Source organism: Plecotus auritus (genome assembly GCF_963455305.1).
Source record: "Plecotus auritus genome assembly, chromosome: 4".
Taxonomy (NCBI): Eukaryota; Metazoa; Chordata; class Mammalia; order Chiroptera; family Vespertilionidae; genus Plecotus; species Plecotus auritus.
The window spans coordinates 144,112,713-144,134,469 of NC_137775.1; the positions used below are offsets into that span (position 1 = coordinate 144,112,713).

General features: G+C 41.5%; 1 protein-coding gene across 1 annotated transcript in view; it reads left to right on the forward strand.

The window, feature by feature from the left end:
• Positions 1–21,757, forward strand: part of GLI3 (GLI family zinc finger 3) — a 267,120-nt gene that overhangs the window by 160,155 nt on the left and 85,208 nt on the right. Inside the window, exons 4-6 of the mRNA XM_080665499.1 lie at positions 9,303–9,508; positions 14,489–14,635; positions 19,834–20,035. Coding sequence (XP_080521625.1) covers positions 9,303–9,508; positions 14,489–14,635; positions 19,834–20,035 — 555 coding nt within the window. The remainder of the gene's footprint in view (positions 1–9,302; positions 9,509–14,488; positions 14,636–19,833; positions 20,036–21,757) is intronic.

Sequence of the window (21,757 nt, forward strand, 5' to 3'; positions counted from 1 at the left end):
AAACAGATGCCACACTTCCCAGGAGTTTTCTAAATATCATTAGTTCGTGGGACTTTGTCATTTGCCGAGTTATTTGACACTATCGTGTTTCAACGTCTTTCTATTTTTCTCTGTGTTTTCTTTTTGGAAAAGTTCATTATTTTGCTATTTTGAATTCTGCTTTTGGGGGGGTGGGGAATTGGTAATTCATCAAATTCTGAAAAATAGGATCTATCAGTATGAGTGGAAAATCGGTGGGAATATCAGCAAAATCAGACTTTTAAATGTTTGCCCCTTCCATTTTTTCTTTTCGCGTGGCAATGAGGTTTTGAACTAAAAGTACAGAATGACCATGCCCACGAATTTACTTGTAGGAAAAAAAGTCCCACTCGTTTTACTAAAGGTCAAGTAAAGTTACTAATCTATTTGCTTTGTTAGAAGAGGTGGTGTGGGTGCTCCTAGATGTCAAATAGCTCCAGAACACTCGTATGGGGGGTCCTGAGAACATGAATACACAAGGAGTTGGTGAAAGCAGGGTGACTTTGGCCTTAACCAGTCCAGAGCTCTAGCAGTAATAGCATCAGCAAGAATGAGCGAGTTGGTCAAAGGGGCCAGTGTGCTGAGAACTTACCACCTGATTGTCCAAAATTAAATAGTACAGCACTGCTGCTTTTCCATCTAAGTCTAAATAGCCTTGGAGCAAAGCAGACTTTGAAGATCTGGTTTACCCAATACCACATCTAAATGTGAGATCTTGTGACTCTGATGTGTAGAACAGCTGATTAAGTGCACACTTCCTGCCACTGGGAGACTTGGAGGAGGAGAGTGAGGCAGGAGAGCATACCCCACCTCCACCCCCTGTCCTCTGGGCCTCTCTGGATTGAACAAACTCCCTTGAGGAAGAGAGCATCCAAAGGAAAATAGTGGCTGTTCAAAGGGAACCGTTTATACTATCTCAGGGAAGGAAGAGAGAAAGGACTGTTTCTGTCTGCTTTGTTACCACAAACCATTTGGGGAGCTCTCTAGAAAACAGGACCCCACCAAGTGTCCAGAATCGGACCATTGAGGGCAGCTCTCTGGCTGTTCATCTGCAAGGTGGTGGGTTAGGGGAAGATTAGCAGCTGGATACCTGAATTTCTCTCCCAGGCAACCACAGTTGTTTTCTCTTCAAGGTGGTATCTCTGTGGACTTTGTAAAGGAAGACACAACACAATAGTTCTTCTAATAGTCCTTATATTTATCATATATATATATATATATATATATATATATATATATATATAAACATGATACATAATGATTTATATTAATTATATTTTAAAAATTAACATTACCAATTTTATGACTTTTGTATTTCTCACAAACTCTAGTAATTGGAGGAAGAAGAAAAATATGGTTTATCTTCTTTATTTTACATTGCAAAAAGAAGGGTACCTTTGTATGGAATATTTGGATTCCATTTGAACAACCAAAGAGGCTGTCAGGACAATAATTTTAAATATACTATGCACCTAGGTAACTAAAATGTTCAAAACTGATGACAGGTTATTTAAAAACTGGCTTGTTAACTGCCATTTGGATCATGAATACTCTCTTCCCAACTGGTGCACTCTCTCTGCCTTGTTTCTGAAATGTTAGAGGCACACAGCAGGCTTCTTTATACAAGTGTGAGTTGGGGCAGAAAGAAGATGCATAATGTGAAAAGTCATTTAGTGCAAAGTGCTTACTTGAATCAATAGTAAATTTAAGAATTCTTTTTTCTTTAAATACGTTTTTATTGATTTTGGAGAGAGAGGAAGAGAGAGAGAGAGAGAGAGAGAGAGAGAGAGAGAGAGAGAGAGAGAGAGAGATTTGCTGCTGCACTTATTTATGCACTCATTAGTTGAGTCTTGTATGTGCCCTGACCAGGGATCGAACCTGCAACCTTGGTATGTTGGGGATGATGCTCTAATCAACTGTACTACCTGGCCAGGGCCTGTGTTATCCCTTTTTAAAAATTGATAATGTATATAGTACATATGCAGAAAAGTACACAAAATATGCACTTATAGCTCCACAAATTATAATTAATTATCAGAGTGAAAACCTGTAACCACTAACCGAGTCTAGAAAATAGAACAGTCACTAACACCCTGAAAGTTTACCAGCTCAAAGTTAAACATTATCATGTCTGTTCTAACACTAAAGTTTAGATGTGTCTCTTAATTGAACTTATGAGATTATATATTATATTCTTTTCTGCAAGGCCTTTTGTCACTCAATATTATGTTCTTCAGGTTTTTCACATTTAGTTTGTTCATTTTCACAGGTGTTTCCTATTTCATTGTATGAATTATTTGCCTATTCTACTGTTAATAGATATTTGATTGTTTCCAATTTTAATGTGAATGAATAACAGTGCTCTGAATATGTTTGACATTGTGGCACATGTTTACATATTATTGTTAGGTATGTAACAGGGAAAGGAATAGTTGGAACGTAGGGTGTGCATCTGTTCAAGTAGATAATGACCGACTGTTTTCTAAAGAGTTTGTGCCAGCTTATACTCACATTGTTTGAGAGTTCCTATTGCTGCAAATCATCATCAATACTTAGCATCGTCAGTATTTCTAGTTTTAGCCATTCCAGTGGGTGTTTAATAATAACTCATTATGGCTTTAATTCGTACTGCAATTATAAATGATGTTTATGTACAGTTTGTTAAGATATATTAGAAAAACCTTTTAATGTTAAAAGTATAATTCAAAACATAATTTTATTTTGAAGTGCATAATGCCTGAAAAAGTACGGGGACTAAATAAGTTAAAATACTGACAGTGGTTCAATCTGTAGAGCTTGGATATAGGGAATTAACTTTTTAAAAAAATTCTTAACTTTTCCATTTATGGGTATAAACTCTTTTATATTCAGACATAATTAGAAAATAAAAAGAAGGAAGTCATTATGAAAAATCTCTTGAAATGATGTTTCATCATTAAAAGAAATACCCACTGCCCTTCCCCCATTTTCTTTTTGTTGAAGAATGCAACCATAGCTCTTAAATTCTCTGTATAAGAAAATATTCACACTAACTCAGTGTTAATGTGTAGATTAAGTAATGTTTTCCTTCATCTTTATTGGTTACTTCTTACCAAATCTTGTCTACATTTTGTAGCAGGGTTTACATTCCATAGTTTTCATAACTAAGATGCATCCTGGAAGCCCCCTTTGGTACTTTTGGACTGTGCTGCTTGCTCATTGGATAACATTTGCTCTAATGCATTCCTTATATACTGGCTGCCTCCTGCAAGTCCCACAGTGGGGATCGAGCCCGCAACCCAAGCATGTGCCCTGACTGGGAATTGAACCCTGACCTTCTGGTTCATAGGTCCACGCTCAACCACCAAGCCACACTGACTGGGCTACATGCATACTTTTCACCCGATTTGACTATAAACTCTTTGAGATTAGAGACTGAATGACCATATATTATATTTATTGAAATCCTCCTCCCAAGTGCTGAAGTCATAATGGATTCTTAGTAAATGGATTTTCAATAAATGTCGGTGTAGTTATACATGTAGTTTTTAAAAATTGAAATCCAACACGGTAAATTTGTAAAAAGCCTAAGTCAATTCAAAATTCATGGGAAATATAATTTAGCCACAAAGATGATAAAAATGCGATTTGAAACTGAACCATCTTATTAGTTAGGGTCCTGGCAGTTTAAAAGAGTGGATATTTACAGAGATGTGAACAAGGTTAAAGGCCCCCAAAGTGACCCTAAAGCAGCCCCCAGGAGTAGCAAAAGTTGGAAGAAGTTCCTACCACTAACCTGAAGGTGCAAACAAACTGATTCATTGAGGGCTGGAGCCCAGGAAGAGGGGTCACACTTCTAGAGGGGTGGCCATGTGGTGGCCTGCAGATCTCAAGCTAAGGAGAGGAAGTGACTGGAATAAATACCCCTGATCCCTCTTCCCTCCACTGCGTCTTGTTAGGAGAATACAGAGGAAAAATGAGCCAGCTGATTCAGACCCTAAAGACCAGCCTTCCTGGGCATGCAGGGGTTTCCAGGTGAACGAAAAGTAACTGGCAGAACCCTCTGTGCACGTAAGGGTCCCATGATAACACCGGGCAGAGACTATCTGGGAGCCCACCTTGAATAGAAGAAAACATGAAGTTTAGGATTGTGCAGGTTTCCGGCAGTGTTTAGTATACTAGCCGTGGACATTTTAATGGTTTCCTTCATTGTATGGAAAGCAAATTTTTTATTACAAATTTTGGTTTATTAAAACTGCGACTATTGAATAATTAATTAGTTGGTTAAAAATACATTAGAAGGGATAACTCCCTTTGTTCTCTGTTAGGCCACTGCTTGAATATAAAGAGTGTTTACTTGTTATGGGAAGAACAAAGTTAAACAAAAAAATAAATTTGTTATATTAAAAACCCCACTTCATTCTTCTGGTAGTTGGAGCCCTCATACAAAGATGCAAGGGGTATTATGTACATTTCCAGTGTTCCAGGCAACATGAAAGCAAATTGTAATAATCCAGCATACAAACCTTGTTTAATGCTCTCATAATAAGTCATGCAAGTGATTAAATACTGTGATTTTAATCTTGGCATTTTAGTAACCCAATAAGATAGATGAAAAGGCAGTAACAAATTAGATTATTTAATCATATTTCATTCTAACTAAGAAGGTATTCTCTGCAATGTGTTTTTGTTTTGAAGGTTATCATACATAGTATAATGTTTAAAACATTCTAATAACAATCTTCTACTCTTTTTATTGTAATCTATTTTCATGACCTTTTAAAAAATTTAACCCAAAGTCAAATCATCTCCACAAACAAACACAATTTCATATTGCTTTCTTGCTTTTGGGGGAACATAAAAGTAATCCCCACCTTCTTTCTTGTCTAAAACTGTACATTATATGGCCATTGGAAAGAAATGACAGCCACTCATTAGGTCTCTACGGCCTTGGACGGACAAATGGGTGAGAGCAATGTAAGGGACACTGTCCCTGATTAGGCATGCTGGGCCTGCATTCCTGAGCCAAGATGCAGAGGTAATGGAACAGCAGTTGTGCCCTGGCAGCCCAGACAGCCCTCTACAGCTGGGGCATCTCTGGTCCCCAGGCTAAAGTTAGTATGACTTAGTTCAGAGGGTCACAGTCATATTTCTGCACTCTTTGGCGACAACATAAAAGGCCTGGAATCTCTGTACTTGGAACCGTTCTAAGTTTCAGTGTCCTTTCAAGAATGTTTCTTGTTTTGGTTTTTCTCTCCTTGGTTTGTGCTGTCCTTCAATTATTGAGTCTTGTCCAGCCCCAGAACAGAGAGGGAAGGGAAAGCTACCGTCAGGGGAAGTCATGGGAAGCCAACAGCAATCTTCAAATTGTGTATCTACTAAAAATATAAACCAAGAAAGAGACACCCATAATTTTTTTCCTGGTGCTACTGTAATCTTCAAATGAAGATTTTTAGAAAGTTTGACAAATATTTACCAGGTCAAGTTTATGATAGTTTGTGAAATAATATGTCATTTACATGGGAAATTTTGTGGCTGCCTTCTTCACAACTCCCACCGCCTTTCCTTACAGTAGAATTCCCCTCTCTGGACATAATCTTGAATGGCTCTTGCACACAGCAATACACATACATCTGCCTATTAAATGTAAGGAGGTTACTTTTCCCTCTCAATCTGCTTTACAAAACAAAACAAAACAAAAACCCTGACAAATGATCTAGCTTCTGGGAATTTGGAAGTGACTTTGGTTAGGTAATGTTAAAAGCAGCTCTCTTGAAAAATGATAATTTATATATCTTCACATCTGTGTCCAGTGGCACTGGAGCCATTGGAGTTCAAGGTTGAGTGCTCAGCCTTGGTGGCTTAGAAATTAATTTATGTTAGGCTTCAGCTCTAGAAGCATGTCATGCTAGCCAACTCCCGGGAGCCTGATGTGGAAACAATTAATCAGTGATCAACTTCCAGGGAGAAACTGAGCAGCAAGGAAACCAGAACACCATGCAGACATCTCTTCGCTGAGTTTAGAACATGAGAGTTCTGTGGGGTGCTTCTGACAACCCCCAGAGACATCAGCACTCTCTCTGTTTACTGAGTGTCAGTGCCGGTCATTGGCAGCAGCCCTGTGCAGGAGCTATTATTGTTCCATTTTTGTGTTTATCGGGGAACTTCTGCTCAGTGACACAGTCAGTGATGCCTGAATTCAAATCCAGTTCTCTCAGAACTCTTGTATCTAATTACTGAGCCCTTGTTCTTAACCACCTTATGTGGTCTTATGATTTTACTAAGAGGGGCCCAGGGAATCCAAGAAGATGCTTCAGGAACACTGTCAGGCCGGAGAGCAAAGCATAAGATTCGCATTGGAAAAAGGGTTCCAATATTTCAGTGTTTGAAAATCATATAATATGCTGCTTATGCCATCCCTAATATGCATGTGTGTGTATGAGTACATATGGCTGTATTGTATATGTATGTAGATTAGGAGTGGAGTATATTAGCATAGTGTATTATATATATATAGCATTATTAGATACCAGCTCACTACATCAGGCTTTACTCATATGCACTTGCCAAGGCCCCTACAAGGTAGGTATCTTCCCTGTGGGATCCTTAAGGACAAGGAGAGGGTAGGTATGGTGGCTGAGGTTGCACCTGAGCCCTTCCATGTGCCACTGCTCTAGGGGTCTGTCTCACCTGTCTCCAGAATTCCTAATGACCCCTCCCTGGGTGACCCATACTGAATATTTTGCTATTCATATTCTGGGGATGGCCAGTTTCTTTCTTTAGGGCAGTGATGAACTTAACAGTTTTCTTATTGGTACTCCAGTCTGAAGGCATGTCCCACCTCTGTGTTTAGAACTAGATGACCCAGTATCTCCTCAGCATCATCTCTGGAAGTGACGAGTGATTATGACATTCCCAGAGTGGGTGAAGTTGCCTGGCTTCACCTCCAGGAGGAATCAGCCCTCTTCTCTGTGTTGCTGCTTCCTGGTGTTCCTGCCAGGGATGATGTGAGCAGGCCTGGATTCCTTCTCACGGCAGTGCTTCTAACAGTTCTCTTCGGTCTTCTTGTGGGAACGGGTCACATGAAAGTGAAGGCCTGGGTGCAGACGTCAGACGTCCAGACTTGATAAAACTGCCAGCCCCGCCTGGCTTCCTTGCATCTTTGGGTGGTGACTGCCCAACTCCCACCTCTGTAATTTTCATGCCATTCTAGCTGTGGATCCCCGCCCCCCTCCATGTGTGCTTCTTCAGAGTGGAATCTAGCCTCTAAAATATTCTTACTACTCTTCTTAATTCTGGAATTTCATGAAAATAACAAGTTTTAATTTTCATCTACACTAAAAAACAACAACAACACAAGTTAAGAGGTGCTTTTGCCTTCACTGATCTTTGGTTCAGATAGTTCAGACCCAGTTTGTAGTGGGTCACAAAAGCTGACCTAGGAGATGTCACTTCATGGATTTCTTGAAATGTCTACTTTTCTACATTTCTGCTGCACCAGTCTCATTATATGTCTACAAATAATTATACTTCGTAATAATTATTTTGAACCAGTTTGGAAGGCTGATTTTCCTTTCTGGTAGGAAATGAATTATGGGATGGGAGCATCTCCTGAGCTCTAAAGTAACAACATGTCTAAATGTAGGTTAGAATGTAGCACAGAGCGAACTTGCTTTGTGGTAAAGAGCTAAAATAGGATATACTAATAAGGTTACACCGATTTTTATTTAAAGTAGAAGTAATTTTACTAATTTCTAAGTGGGTATGAACAACCTCAAGTTGTTTTGAAAAGAAAGCTTTTTTTTTTTTTTTTCCTGGTGGGGAGTTTTCACTCTTCTTTCATGTAAATTTAGAGAACTGGATTTTTATTTTACTTCACCAAAAGTGGCGTCTGAATAACTATAAAAAGCCTCTTTTTTTAGTTCAAAATGAAAAAAAGAATAACAAGGAGCAAGCGAGAGAAAATCCCGCCCCATATTTCAGCCTCTTTTATTTTCTACGGAGAGCAAATTCATTATCTGATCTTCGGTTTCATTTATTTCAGTGCCTGTGCTGTGCACTTGGTGCAGCCGGCTTCTCCCGAGATTGTGTTCTGACAGGGTGATAGGGGCCAGAGCTCTGCCGTCAATATACACTTGCTTTGAGAGGCGTGATGAGAAAACACGTTTCCCCTCCCTTTCATTTTACACTTAAAGCCAGTGGCGTAAGAGGAATTGGCTGTTCTCCGTAGAGCTGTCTCTATCTTGGCTTCTCCTTTTTGTGGCCAGGCCCTCCGTCAATGGGAGAACGGAGAGTGCAAGTGTTTAGCCTGTCGTGGCCAGTTCACTGGATTATCCACACAAAATGTTTCCTATTGAGGAAGGAACAAGGCAGGGAGGGTGTTGCACAGTCTGGCTATTCTTTAGCAATGCCTCTTACAGGGGCTTCAGGGATGGCTGTGGGGAAAGGAGGGCCAGGAGGAGATTGGGGTATGGTGGCAGCAAGGTGTGTTCGGAAATTTATTTCCATCAGCCCAAGTGTACAACCTGCTTTTGCGCCCAAAAACCAAAGCATGAGCTTGATCAAAATCTCATTTTTTCCCGACTTTCCAACCCCAGGAGCACTTAATTACTGATTGTTCCCTGAATGTGGATAATCAGGATGCCTTGGGAAACATGAGTGTGAGAGGAAGCCGGCTCTCACCCCTGCCTTTCAGAGAGGAGGAGCAGCCCTCAGCAAAGTGAAGTCCAGATCTGTGAAACTGGTTTCATTCATACGCAGGACTTCCCAGTAAAGCTCGAGCAGGGATATGTGGAGTGTCTGATTTCACATTTTTCAGACTTTTGCAGTTAGTCACCTTTCTTATTGGTGGGCAACTCTGCCATGTGCGTGCTCAGATTTCCAGTCTAGACACATTTGCTTTCTTCTCAATGCAACACCATGATGGTGAGAGGTAAGTTTTCAGTGGTGAAATTAATGATCAGGTCAAATTGAAAATACGGTCTGAGAAGCTACTTTAAGCTCAGATGCCCGTTGTTTAGAATTTCTTTCTCTTCATGAAAGCCAAAGGCAGACCTTTACTTTTCTATATTCATAGTGTCATAAAACTTTTCAAAGGTCAATTTTCTTTGCCCAAATAATCGTGTATACTACCTGCATTATGTCACCATGACTTTAAGGTAAAAGAAATATGTGTTCCTGATATTTTTTCCCCCCGAAGACACCTTGAGTTCACTTAAAATCTTGTGTCCTCTCACAGACAGCCTCTGCCTGTGGCGACACTTGTTTTATGCGTAATTCTTGTACCCGGTTTTCTTTTTCCCCAGGCCTTCTGCCTTATCAAGTAGCCCAACATATTCGGACCTGCCCTTCATTAGGATCTCCCCGCACCGGAACCCTGCTGCTGCCTCTGAGTCCCCCTTCAGCCCTCCACATCCCTACATCAACCCGTACATGGACTACATCCGCTCTCTGCACAGCAGCCCGTCCCTCTCCATGATCTCCGCAGCCCGGGGACTGAGTCCCACAGATGGTAAGTCTCAGACCGACCCATTTTGTCTCTACGCATCATGCCACCTTCTCCTCCCGCCTCCCCTGGGACATGGTGTTGAGTAGCTTTGTTTATTGAGTGTTTCCCACATGCCAGACTCTAGGCTAAGTGCTTTAAGTTCATGCTTTCATGTCAACGTAGAGACACCTCCATCAGGGTGGGGTTATTATCTCCTTTTTCAGGTAAAGATAGCAATGTGCAGAGGGGCCAAATAGTTTGCAGCCTGGTCCATTGGCCTAGTAGGTGACAGAGGTGCAAAATCCTTGCTCTTTTCCACCTTTCTGTTTTGCGTCTTGACAGAAGTTTAGACTGGCCCTGTAAGCATTCGTACAGAGAGCATGTGTAATAACTGGAGCCTTTTGCTCACTATCCAGTGTTTACTTTTCTGTTCTGCAGTACATTTATACAGATGTGTCTACTACAGCAGCTCTTCTCAAACTCCAGTGTGCATATGGGTCACCTGGGGATGGTGATAAAATGTGATTCTTTGTTGGGTGGGTCCAGGAGTGGCCGGAGATTCTGCACGTCTGAAAAGCTCTCAGGTGATGTCAGTGCTGCTGGCCCGTGGACCACGCTCTGAGCAGCAAGGTCTTAGAGAACTTGATGGTTCAGAACTGATGCTGCCCTCTATCCTTGATGGTGCCAAACAGAAACTGAAAGAGGGATGTGGTGGGAACAGAAAAGAACTTTGACCTTAATTCAGTAATACGTGATGCTCATGTTAAGCTCTCAAGGATCAAATTCTGGTTGGTTCTGTTAGCCTCCAAATTAATTATGTTGACATGACTCTTTTTAATTGGACTTGTGTATTCTGCACCTGTCAAGTTCTAAACCATTTCTTTGATTCAGGAAGAACATTTTCCATCGCATACACACGTATACAAACTCACTTGCCCACAATTGCCAGAACCTGAATTAAGGTCCAGAATTGCATACGCCTTATTGATTGTAGGTGGTAGGTTGTGAGTTCTCTGCAGCAGGTCACAAATCCCTGCTGCTTGATGGGGAGCTCAGAGAAACACCATGCACTCCAATACACTGAGCAGCATTTGAAGGGACCCGGCAGGATCCCCACCTCTATGCAGACCACTCTCTGAGGCTGGCTGTGTGTGGTGGGAATAGTGTGTGGGAAAGCCACACGAGGTTCCTCAGTAAACATCTACTCAGTTGTGCTTCCAGGAGTAGCAGTGCTCCAGGAACAGCTGCTGGCTCCTTGTAAGGCACCTAAAGAGAATGAGTTTTGCCACTTGGACGAGATTGACCTTTTTTTTTTTTTTCAGTTTTATTGAAATACTAGGGTGGGGGGTGGTGTGTCCCTCAGCCCAGCCTGTACCCTCTCCAATCTGGGACTGCTGGCTCCCAACCGCTCACCTGCCTGCCTGAATGCCCCTAACCGCTTCTGCCTGCCAGGCTGTTTACCCCCTAACGACTCCCCTGCCAGCCTCATCAATGCCTAAGTGCTCCCCTGCTGGCCCGATTGCCCCTAACTGTCCTCCCCTGCAGGCCTGGTCATCCCCAACTGCCCTCCCCTGCAGGCCTGGCCACCCCCAACTGTCCTCCCCTGCTGGCCTGGTCATCCCCAACTGTCCTCCCCTGCTGGCCTGGTTATCCCCATCTGCCCTCCCCTGCTGGCCCGATTGCCCCTAACTGCCCTCCCCTGCAGGCCTGGCCACCCCCAACTATCCTCCCCTGCAGGCCTGGTCCCCCCCAACTGTCCTCCCCTGCTGGCCTGGTCGCCCCCAATTCCCCTCCTCTGCCAGCCTGATCGCCCCCAACTGCCCTCCCTTGCAGGCCTGGTAGTTCCCAACTGCCCTCCCCTGCTGTCCCAGTCACCCCTAACTTCCCTCCCCTGCAGGTTTGGTCCCCCCCAACTGCCCTCCCCTACTGGCCCGGTCTCCCCTAACTTCCCTCCCCTGCTGGCCTGATCGCCCTCAACTGCCCTCCCCTGCTGGCCATCTTGTGGCGGCCATCTTGTGTCCACATGGGGGCAGCCATCTTGTGTGTTGGAGTGATGGTTAATTTGCATATTACCTCTTTATTATATAGGATAATTGACAAAAGCACTGTATAAGTTTAAGGTGTATAGCATAATGACTTACGTATACTGTGAAGTGATTGCCTCAGTAAGTTTAGTTAACATACATTTTCTCATATAGATAGAAAAAGGGAAAAGGAAAAAAAATACTATCTCTCCTGTGATGAGACAGTTTAGGATTTAATGTCTTAGCAACTTTCAAATACACCATACAGCAGTGTTAATTATGTGCATCATATTGCACTTCTCCAGTTCTTATTTCTCTTATAATTGGAAGTTTGTAAGATTTACATTTTAAAAATAAAACCATCAGAGAGTCAAACGCAATCTTCTGGTTGGGATTTGCTTTTAAAATGGGAAAAATGGAAAGTTACCTCCATGGAGTACTTGGGAATTTTTGGAAATGACTACCAAGGAGACCAGAGGCTGAGAAGGGGAAGGGAGGTCAGCTCACAGTGGACTTGAAGTTGTGCCTGACTTGTGGAAATTTAGTTGAGTCACGAGAAATTGGACCTCCAGTTAAAGGATCTTATCCTCTGCTACCCATAGTATTTCATGGTGAGTGTGAATAAGACATTTTTGATTGGTTGTTCTACCTAACTCTTCTTGCCTCAAGAGTCCAATAATATCCAATAAAATAAAGTCAAGTCACTAATATTTCCTGTGGTCTAAGAATTTTTAATATATATCATGTATAAAAAGTCTGTGGGCACACCATCAGTAGATGAGTGGATAAAGAAGCTGTGGTACATTTATACCATGGAATACTATGCAGCAGTGAAAAAGAAGGACTCTTACTCTCTTACCTTTTGCAACAGCATGGAAGAATCTCTTAGCCTTTGGGACAGCATGTGGGGACCTGGAGAGTATCACGCTAAGTGAAATAAGTCAGTCAGAGAAAGTCAATTATCACATGATCTCACACATGTGGAATCTAATTAATAAAATAAATTGATGAACAGAGTGGGTCCAGAGACATGGAAGCATGAAACAGAGTATGAAATCTCGGAGGGAAGGCGGGGCAGGGAGGCTGGATAGGAGGTGATCAACCAAAGACCTTGTATGCATATATGCATAACCCATGGACACAGACAGTGGGGTGTGAGGGTCTGGGGAGGGGGGTGGATGGGAGTGGGCTGGAGGGGGTCGATGGGGCAAAAAGGGGATATATGTAATACTTTCAGCAATAAAGATTTTAAAAGAAAGTCTGTGGGCACAAATGTGAAACAAAGCTATTTATAGAATGCCAGTTTTTCTACATAATAATTGCAAAACTAACTTTTAGTGATGGAATGCTATGTGCCAATAGGCACTTACATGCATCACTGCATTCATGCTCCCAACAACCTCATGGAGCAGCAAGAGGCAGAGCTGGCATTTGTATCCAGATCTTCACGAATCTGGAGACCACCCTCAGAACCTCTGCAATATACGTCAGTTTTTCCATAAATTGGCAGGTGGACACTGATTATTATCCCACTCTTACAGAGCTGACTCTTGCCAGTAAATTGCTCCAGATTGGTAGGTATATTTTCTTTTTGATTTTGTAATGAAAAAAGAGCTTTTAAATTATAGAACACAAAATTGCAGCTTATCATTCAGTCGTGTGTTACTAAAGCTGTGCGGCCTTTCTCCTTGTAAGTGCTGGATCCTCCAGGTAGTGGGAGCTGACTCAGACCGCCTGTCAGAAAGCTTAGAGAAGTATGTTAAGTATGTCTGGAAAGAAATCATAGATGTCTACGTTGTCAACTACTGTAAGGAATGTGAACACATTGGGATTTTATATAAGAAACAGTTTTATTTTGTAAGGCAGAGGTGGGAATGAATTATGTACATACATACATTTTAATCATTTAAAATTCTTGAAGATTTCCTTAAACTGTGGGAGTACGAGAAATAATTTTTCTCCCATCTTCTAAGTTCTTCTGGCTGGCTGGTAATTAATAAGAGACAGATTAACAGGAGAAAATACACCAAATTTATTACGGATATACAGGGACAGCAGGCAATGTATAGCAGGTAGATGAGAAAGGGCAAATGTGCTAAACAAATTCTTTTTTTTTTTTAATATATTTTATTGATTTTTTACAGAGAGGGAGGGAGAGGGATAGAGAGCTAGAAACATCGATGAGAGAGAAACATCAACCAGCTGCCTCCTGCACACCTCCCACTGGGGATGTGCCCGCAACCAAGGTACATGCCCTTGACCGGAATCGAACCCAGGACCCTTCAGTCCGCAGGCCGAGGCTCTATCCACCAAGCCAAACCGGTTTCGGCAACTAAACAAATTCTTGCTGGGTCACGGAAACAACTGGACACAGAGGGATGTCCAAAAAAAAAAAAAAAAAAAAAAAGAGGCTTTTTTAGATTTCACTCTGTCTGCCACACTTAGTTTATATTATGATATTAAATGATGCTCTCTTCTTTTGTTATGTTTCAGATACAGTTGACCTTCAATATTATTTTATGTTAATTTCAGATGTACAGCACATTGGTCAGACAGTTGAATAATTTACAAAGTGATCCCCTGATAATTCTGGTACCCAGATGTTCCTTTCTTGTAAACAGGGTTTTTTTGTGTGTCTGAATTCCTGTAGGTGTGTAAGGAAGAGGGTCAGAAGTTCTTTCTGAGTCTTTCATGTCTTAAAATCAGTACCCCAACATACATCTTTTTGGGGTGGCAGAACTTTGGTCTCTTCAACACTAACCTCAAATATTTTATAATGTATTTTATTTTCTCTATTCTTTTCCTTCAGTTTTCTTCCCAAATAAAAGATATCTGGTAGACTTAAGTGAAAGCACAATTTGAGTCAAAGGAATTTTACTAGACTGAGCCATAAAAGGAATTGTTGATGTGAGCTGCATAACAAATGGACTGTTGACCTTCTTTCAACAAGTCCCCATCCTTTTCTCCTCTTCCCTTCCAGCGCCCCACGCGGGAGTCAGCCCAGCAGAATACTACCATCAGATGGCTCTGTTAGCTGGCCAGCGCAGCCCCTACGCAGACATCCTTCCCACGGCTGCCACCACTGGTGCTGGGGCCATCCACATGGAATATTTTCATGCCATGGACAGTAAGTGATGGGGCCATTTTCTGTAGTTGGGGGGCAGATGCTAACTCATGCACTGGAGAGGAAGACACAAAGATTAGGTAATTGTCTAACTCAGTGGTCGGCAAACTGCGGCTCACGAGCCACATGCGGCTCGCGAGCCGCGGTTTGCTGCTCTGTTGACTAATGAGTTTGCCAACCACTGACCTAGACTCTAGATTCCAGTAATTACAGGCTGTTGTTGTTTCTTGTGATTAAGCCCCTATCCCAGTGGTCGGCAAACTCATCAGTCAAGTGGCTCGCGAGCCGCAGTTTGCTGACCACTAGACAAACCAGAGAAAGGAGGAGCCACCAATACTTGGTGCTCTGGTTCTGTTGGTGTTTTAGGAAGCTGCCAGATATTGGGCCATCCCAGGTCTCCCTGTTTAACTCGGAACGAACTGGAAGGTGCAGGCGATTGTAATTCAGCAGATAAACAAAAAACTGCTCCGCCTCGTCTTGATAACGAAATAAGGAAACCTGTTTGATTACATGAGTGTACTTAGCCTAGTCATTTCTTGGTTTTATAGATTTTATGCCTTAAAAGTTAATTTTTAAAAAGACCTGTACTTGATTTGACATTTTTTTCATTTGATTTGCCTCATATGTTTTCTTTACATTAAAACTTATATTTCACTAAAACCTTTTATCTAGGAAAAATAAAAAGCATTTCCAAATTAGAAGCCTATTTTTGGTACATAGCAGTGGAAGAAAATGGGATCATTTGATGCATTTTATATCAGTTATTTTGGGGTCTTACGATGATTTCTCTGGGTTACTTACCAGGATGTGTAGAAAAAGGAGGCTATGGTTGTGACTTTTCAGAACATCCAGGAGTTCTCAGTTATGCAGATTCTTTTAGTCCACATCCATTTGTCAGGTGGCAGGAAGTGACTTGGAAGCATCATCCAGGGGGTCATCAGTGAAAGCTACTACCCTTTGAATATGACACTATTATGACTTTGAGGAGAGCATATGCTTGAGATTTTGTTTATACTCCCTAGTAGCAGTGATTAACTTGTTTTTATATATATTTTATTGATTTCAGTGAGGAAGGGAGAGGGAAAGAGAGATAGAAACATGGATGATGAGAATCATTGATTGGCTGCCCTCCTGTGTGCCCCCTACTGGGGATCGAGCCCACAACCTGGGCATGTGCCCTGGGACCCTTCAGTCCTCAGGCCAATGCTCTATCCACTGAGCCAAACCATCTAAGACAACTTGTGTTTTTCCATCACAGTCTATTTGTATTCTTTTGTGAAAAGGGTATACATTTGTCAACTCTGGCACTAGTTAGTAATTCAGTCCTTAGGTCTGGAGAAGGTCTGGGTAAAATCTGTACCTCAGTCTTACCATGATGAACTAACTTGGCTATGTTACATAGTAACCTACGCTTGCACAAGTTTCCCTTGGAGAGTTTATTACTTCACACAAAGTGGAAGAACTGTATTACATGTTCTGCGGGGCCTTTGTTGTTCTGCTCTGTAGAGTGGAGATCTTCAATTTCAGATTCATCATAACCACTTTTCAATTAGGGACTGTTGAAAAAAAGTTCGGTGTTATTATGCAAATTCGTTATTTTAAATCTGCAAATAATTAAAATAATACAGAATCCTTGGAAGGTCAGCCCATATATTACCTTCCTTATTTGATGAGAATCTGTTTAGTCAGACAGTGGTGGTTTTTATCTAAATAAAGGATGAAGCTATCCTTTTACTTTGTAAAAACTAATTAAGGGAATTTTAATTTGCCAAGTATATAGTAAATTGATTGTCATTAAGTAGGAATTTAGATGTCCTATCATTCATCATATAAAAAGAAAACTCCTTTTTCTTTGTCAGAATATTTTATTAGAATGGAGAAACAAAACAATTAACAGAAAGCCAAATCGAAGATACCCGTGTTGGAACAATAAGAATGCTCAAGCTTATATTTAAGAAGGAAATGGTTTGGCCAGTGAAGACCTTGGCCTGTTCTCTTTCAGCTGTTTTGAAAGTGCTCACCTTGTCTCCTCTTCCCTTCAACAGAGGATCCCAGATCACTGCCTCACAGTGCTGACTTTATCTTGCTTTGCTTGGTTATTAGGGGGTTGGGAAAAGCATAATGAAAGGGTTCGGAAGTGCATAAAGTACTATATTCTTTATCTCTAAAATACTTGAAATAGCATTTGGTTAAACAGAGCATAAGAAGTGTACCCAGGATTTAGCGGACTTTTCCAATAACAAAGTGAAACCATTAAAATTTTTTTAAAAATATATTTCTTTATTGATTTCAGAGAGAAAGGAAGAGGGAGAGAGAGAGAGAAACATCAGTGATGAGAGAGAATCACCGATCAGCTGCCTCCTGCACGCCCCCCACTGGGGATCGATCCCGCAACCCAGGCACATGCCCTTGGTCAGAATCGAACCCGGGACCCCTCAGTCTGCAGGCTGACACTCTATCCACTGAGCCAGACTGGCCAGGGCCCATTTAAAATTTTTGCAATGAAAGCACAGCTGTAGTAGCAAAGCCAAACTGGGATCCAGCAGGTCACTCAGGTCCATTGTCACAGATCTGGACTCCTCGGTTGGCAAAAATCACAAGACTGTTTTCAGATGAGCAGCTGATTTTTAAAAAATATATTCTTATTTATTTCAGAGAGGGAGAGGGTGAGAGGTAGAAACATCAATGATAAGAGAGAATCATTGATTGGCTGCCTCCTGCATTGCCTCCTACTGGGGATCGAGCCTGCAACCTAGGCATGTGCCCTTGATTGGAATCGAACCTCAGTCCACAGGCCGACGCTCTGTCCACTGAGCCAAACCCGCTAGGGCAGCACCTGATTTTTAAATGTGCCAATAGTGGGCATAGCTGGGTTCCAGCCAGCTTCAGTATAGAGCATTTTTGTGTTGCATGCTAGAAGGAAGTCTGTTTTATGGCTCTCGTTCTACCTTTTGAGATTCGAGTGACCTTAAAGGACAGGAGAGCGAGAGGTATCCCTACAAGGAACATGCTAGAGATGAAGACACTTGAAAAACAACACTGTTGATATTGGCGAAAACCGACTTACATTCCATCTTGGAGGGAAAAACGGATTTGCTGGACCAGCCAGGCCGAGAGCAAGGGTCCTTGGAGGGATGAAGTCAGGCTCCGCCTGTGTCTGTCTGGCTTTGGAAGGTGTGAAGGGAATATAAGGTCACTTGAGTTTTATAGCATCAGATGGTCTCCTTAGCTAGTTATTGATTTAAATAATTAAAGGTGTTTCAAAGATCAGCTCTTTCCAGAATGTCCTGTTACTTCTAACTGTGCCATTGATCCCTGAGTCCCAGTGAGTCCAAGTGAGAAGGGTTATCGTTGAGGATTGTCTGGAAGTCGACCATAAGTCTAGTTTGTCCTTGGAAATTTTTTGGAAGTGGAATTTATTTCTTCATTGAAAAATTTCTATAGGATGAAATTAGCCTCTCGTAGTAAATGTCAAACATCTATGTGTAAGGCAGATGCCATAATAACACACTAAAAGGTGTGTACATAGTTGGGATTACTATTTTTGTACTGACGTGCCCTGAGTCAGATAATGAATCTATTCTAAATGAAGAAACTCAATTTTAAATGTGCCTGAAAGAAAAATTTGAGTAGGTACCACATTTGTCATTTGAGTTGGTTTTCCAGTTTTATACATGGGTGGTACTAACTTATTAAGTTCCAGTTTGCGATTTATTTTTTTATTAACTATAGAACATATCTCTATTTATTTCTATAATATTATCTGTAGGGTCTTTATATTCATCTATTCTATGTTATTGCATTAACGCATGTTGGATTGTGGTCTTGTGTCAAGGTCCATCTCTGATGAGGAAAATATTCCCAATGGGTTTCCCAGAGACCAAGTGCCTAGACTTCTTTTATATAAAGAAGACTTAGCTTTTACTTCTGTTTTCTGGGTACCATAAAATTGCCTTGCCCATCTAACCAGGCATATCCTTGCCATGACATAGAAACCCTCCATTGGTAGTTCAAAGTAATCATGTTTTATTTGCCACTATCTCCTGGGATTATGTTTTCATTCTTTCATTAAACTTTATTTTGATGACATTGTACTATAAATGTAACCTTAGAAAAGGCAGGAGTGGGCCTGTGAGCCACATGCATAGCTATGCCCTAAAATTCAGATCTCTAATATCTACCAAGTTGAAGGTAAATGGGCATTTATTTTTTAACTCTCCAGTTAAGAAGGGTTAATACAAGTTGTCATGCCTTTAAGTTGTGACTTGTTAACCTCCAGATTGGTGGGATCTTTTTGAAGGTGAAACATTCTAATAAATGTAGATTATTAATAAATCCAGAGAATTAAAATAGACGTATCAAATCTCATTATAATGCTTGCTGGGATTGTATAAACAAACTACATCCCCAAATTTTAAATGTTTCTTGGGACTTATGTTGTTGTTAGGCTATGGAGAATTTAGGGCAGGGTTCCTCAATTTGAGCACTCTTGAGGCCAGACATTTCATTGTGGGGAGCTGTCCCACACATCACAGGGTGTTCAGCAGCATCTCTGGCCTCTCCCCACTAGATGAAAGTAGCACCCCATGAGTTGTGATAAGCAAAATGTCTCCAGATGTTGTCATTTGACCCCTGGGGACAATATTGCCCCCCAATTGAGAACCATTAATTTGGGTAATATATTTAGCAGTTTTTTTAAGAAATGAATCAGATAACTACAGGCATTGTGGGGAAATGAGTGTATAACCAAACTGAATCTTTTATCTTAGGATACTTTAACTCATTTTTCCTTTGGCTCATTGCCTTAAAGTGGTGCGTGTTGGGAGGGTGGTGTGTGTTGTGTAGCTGTGGGAACCACTGTCTTTGTTGCTTGTGGTGAATTAATGACGGGAATATCTAAGCAGCCATCACATTCATAAATCACTAGAAATGAGAGGGATAACACATAAAAGTCTTTCCCTTTTGTTTAGCAATTTATCATTTTGCCTACACATTAATAAACAGAGCTCCCCTGAGGTAAGCCCTTGGAAGATAAATATTTCTCCCTAATTTCCTCAATTGTAGCCAGTAGATCACAAGTGGGAGGAGAGGTACTTGTCATCGGAAGTTGCCACTTCTTATCCTTCATTTCTTCCACACAGGCGAGTAGCAATAAATAACAGGTACGGCAGGTAATCAGGTTCTGTTTTGTTTATTAACAGGCACCAGATTCCCCAGCCCCAGGCTGTCAGCCAGGCCAAACCGAAAACGTACACTGTCTATATCACCACTGTCCGATCATAGCTTTGACCTTCAGACCATGATAAGGACGTCTCCCAACTCCTTGGTCACAATTCTCAATAATTCCCGCAGCAGCTCTTCAGCAAGTGGCTCCTATGGTCACTTATCTGCAAGTGCAATCAGGTATGTATTTTCCCGAAGCTGTTATGTGTTTCTTTAATAAAACATCAGCTCTGGACTGCACCTGGATTTGCAGTCCTGACTACCTTGAGGACGGATACAGCAGCATGACATGAGGCCTGACCCAGGAAGCAGATCAAATGTCACTGTACTGAATTCCAGATCCAATTATTGGGCCCAAAATATTTTTTTCTGTAGACTTTTAGTCAGTAGCCCATATATAGAAATAGTAGTTATTCAGTTATGATGAAATTCATTTCATAAAGACAGTGAATAGGGCAAATCTTTTTATCCCAGCCCCTGTTATTGATTATAGTTCTGTAGTGGAAAAACTGACTTCATACCTGGTTGTGGGACACATGCAAGAATGAGAGCGAAAATCAAAAGATCAGGCATGGTGTAATTTACATGTTACTACTGGGGAAAGGCATGCACGAAGACCTGCACTTTCCCCAGTAGTGGCATGTAGGTAGGTAGGTAGGAAGGAAGGAAGGAAGGAAGGAAGGAAGGAAGGAAGGAAGGAAGGAAGGAAGGGAGGAAGGAAGAAAAGGTGGCATCACGGTCTTTAGTCTAATGGAAAATAAGTGGATAAATGAGAAGGCATATCTATCACAGGAAATCCAGGGGGAAAAAAGTTTTAGCTGTAGTAATATACCATATTTACTAGAAATGATGAATACTATTGTTTGTTCCATTATGTTCTCAATTACCATTTTATTTATTTTCTTGTTTCATTAGCAGCAATACTCATTGACAAGCAAGTTAGTGTTTAAATACTGTAAATCCCCATTTTGATACCATATCATTTTCCACAGTGAAAATGATATGGTCAATTTATTTATGGTCAATAAAGTGTGGAAACTTGGAGCAAAGCAAATAACTCTGCTTACTTGATAGAAGTCAGGAGATAGAAAGGGGGCCTAGGTGTTTTCAAGATTAACCACTTCAGTCACAAATGTAGCTTTGGAATTGGGGATTTCTGTAGGCAGATTCCATATTTGCCACCAACCACGTGTGCAAACCTGGCTCGCTGGTCAGCTCTCTGAAGTTGTCTTCACACTTGTAAACTAAAGACAAGACACCCACTGTATGGGAAAGGGGCACATTTAGTTAAAGCTGGTGTGGACCTGCAATTCCAGGATGAAGACCCCTACCTGTGGGCAAAGCCTCAGGGGAACTGACCCTGGATGGTCTGTCCAGGAGCTGAGCTATCACGGCCTGGCTGTGCTGCCCTATGCTTATCCCAGTCTGGCTCCGAGGCAGTACTCTCATCTCAGAACTGTGACCTGGCTGTTCTGTACTCCTAGGAGATACTCCGGTGTCATAGATTGCCGTTGACCATGTAATTATTATGTGGCTGGACTAGAAGTCATAGTATCACAGTAGTAGAAATGTGGCACATGATGATATTCATATAGAATCACTCTGTGAGCATTCCTTTCTCTTGTTACTTGTTCATTTTTCTTCCCCCTTGCTCTCTGCCCAGCTGTCTTGACTTTTTACAGCATTCAAAGCACTTAGATTAAAATATGGTGTGCAAATGGTCACGGTGTTGTGTTTATTCTCACCCAGCCTCTCGCTGGCTTCTTGATCTCCTTACTTTTGCCCAGGTAACCTAGTAACAGTACTTGGAAGACCTGAAATTATCAAGCACAGTGATTTGAAATTATCATTATCCCCTGCCTCCGAGGACCTACAGTAGACCTTGTTATTGTCATGAGAACT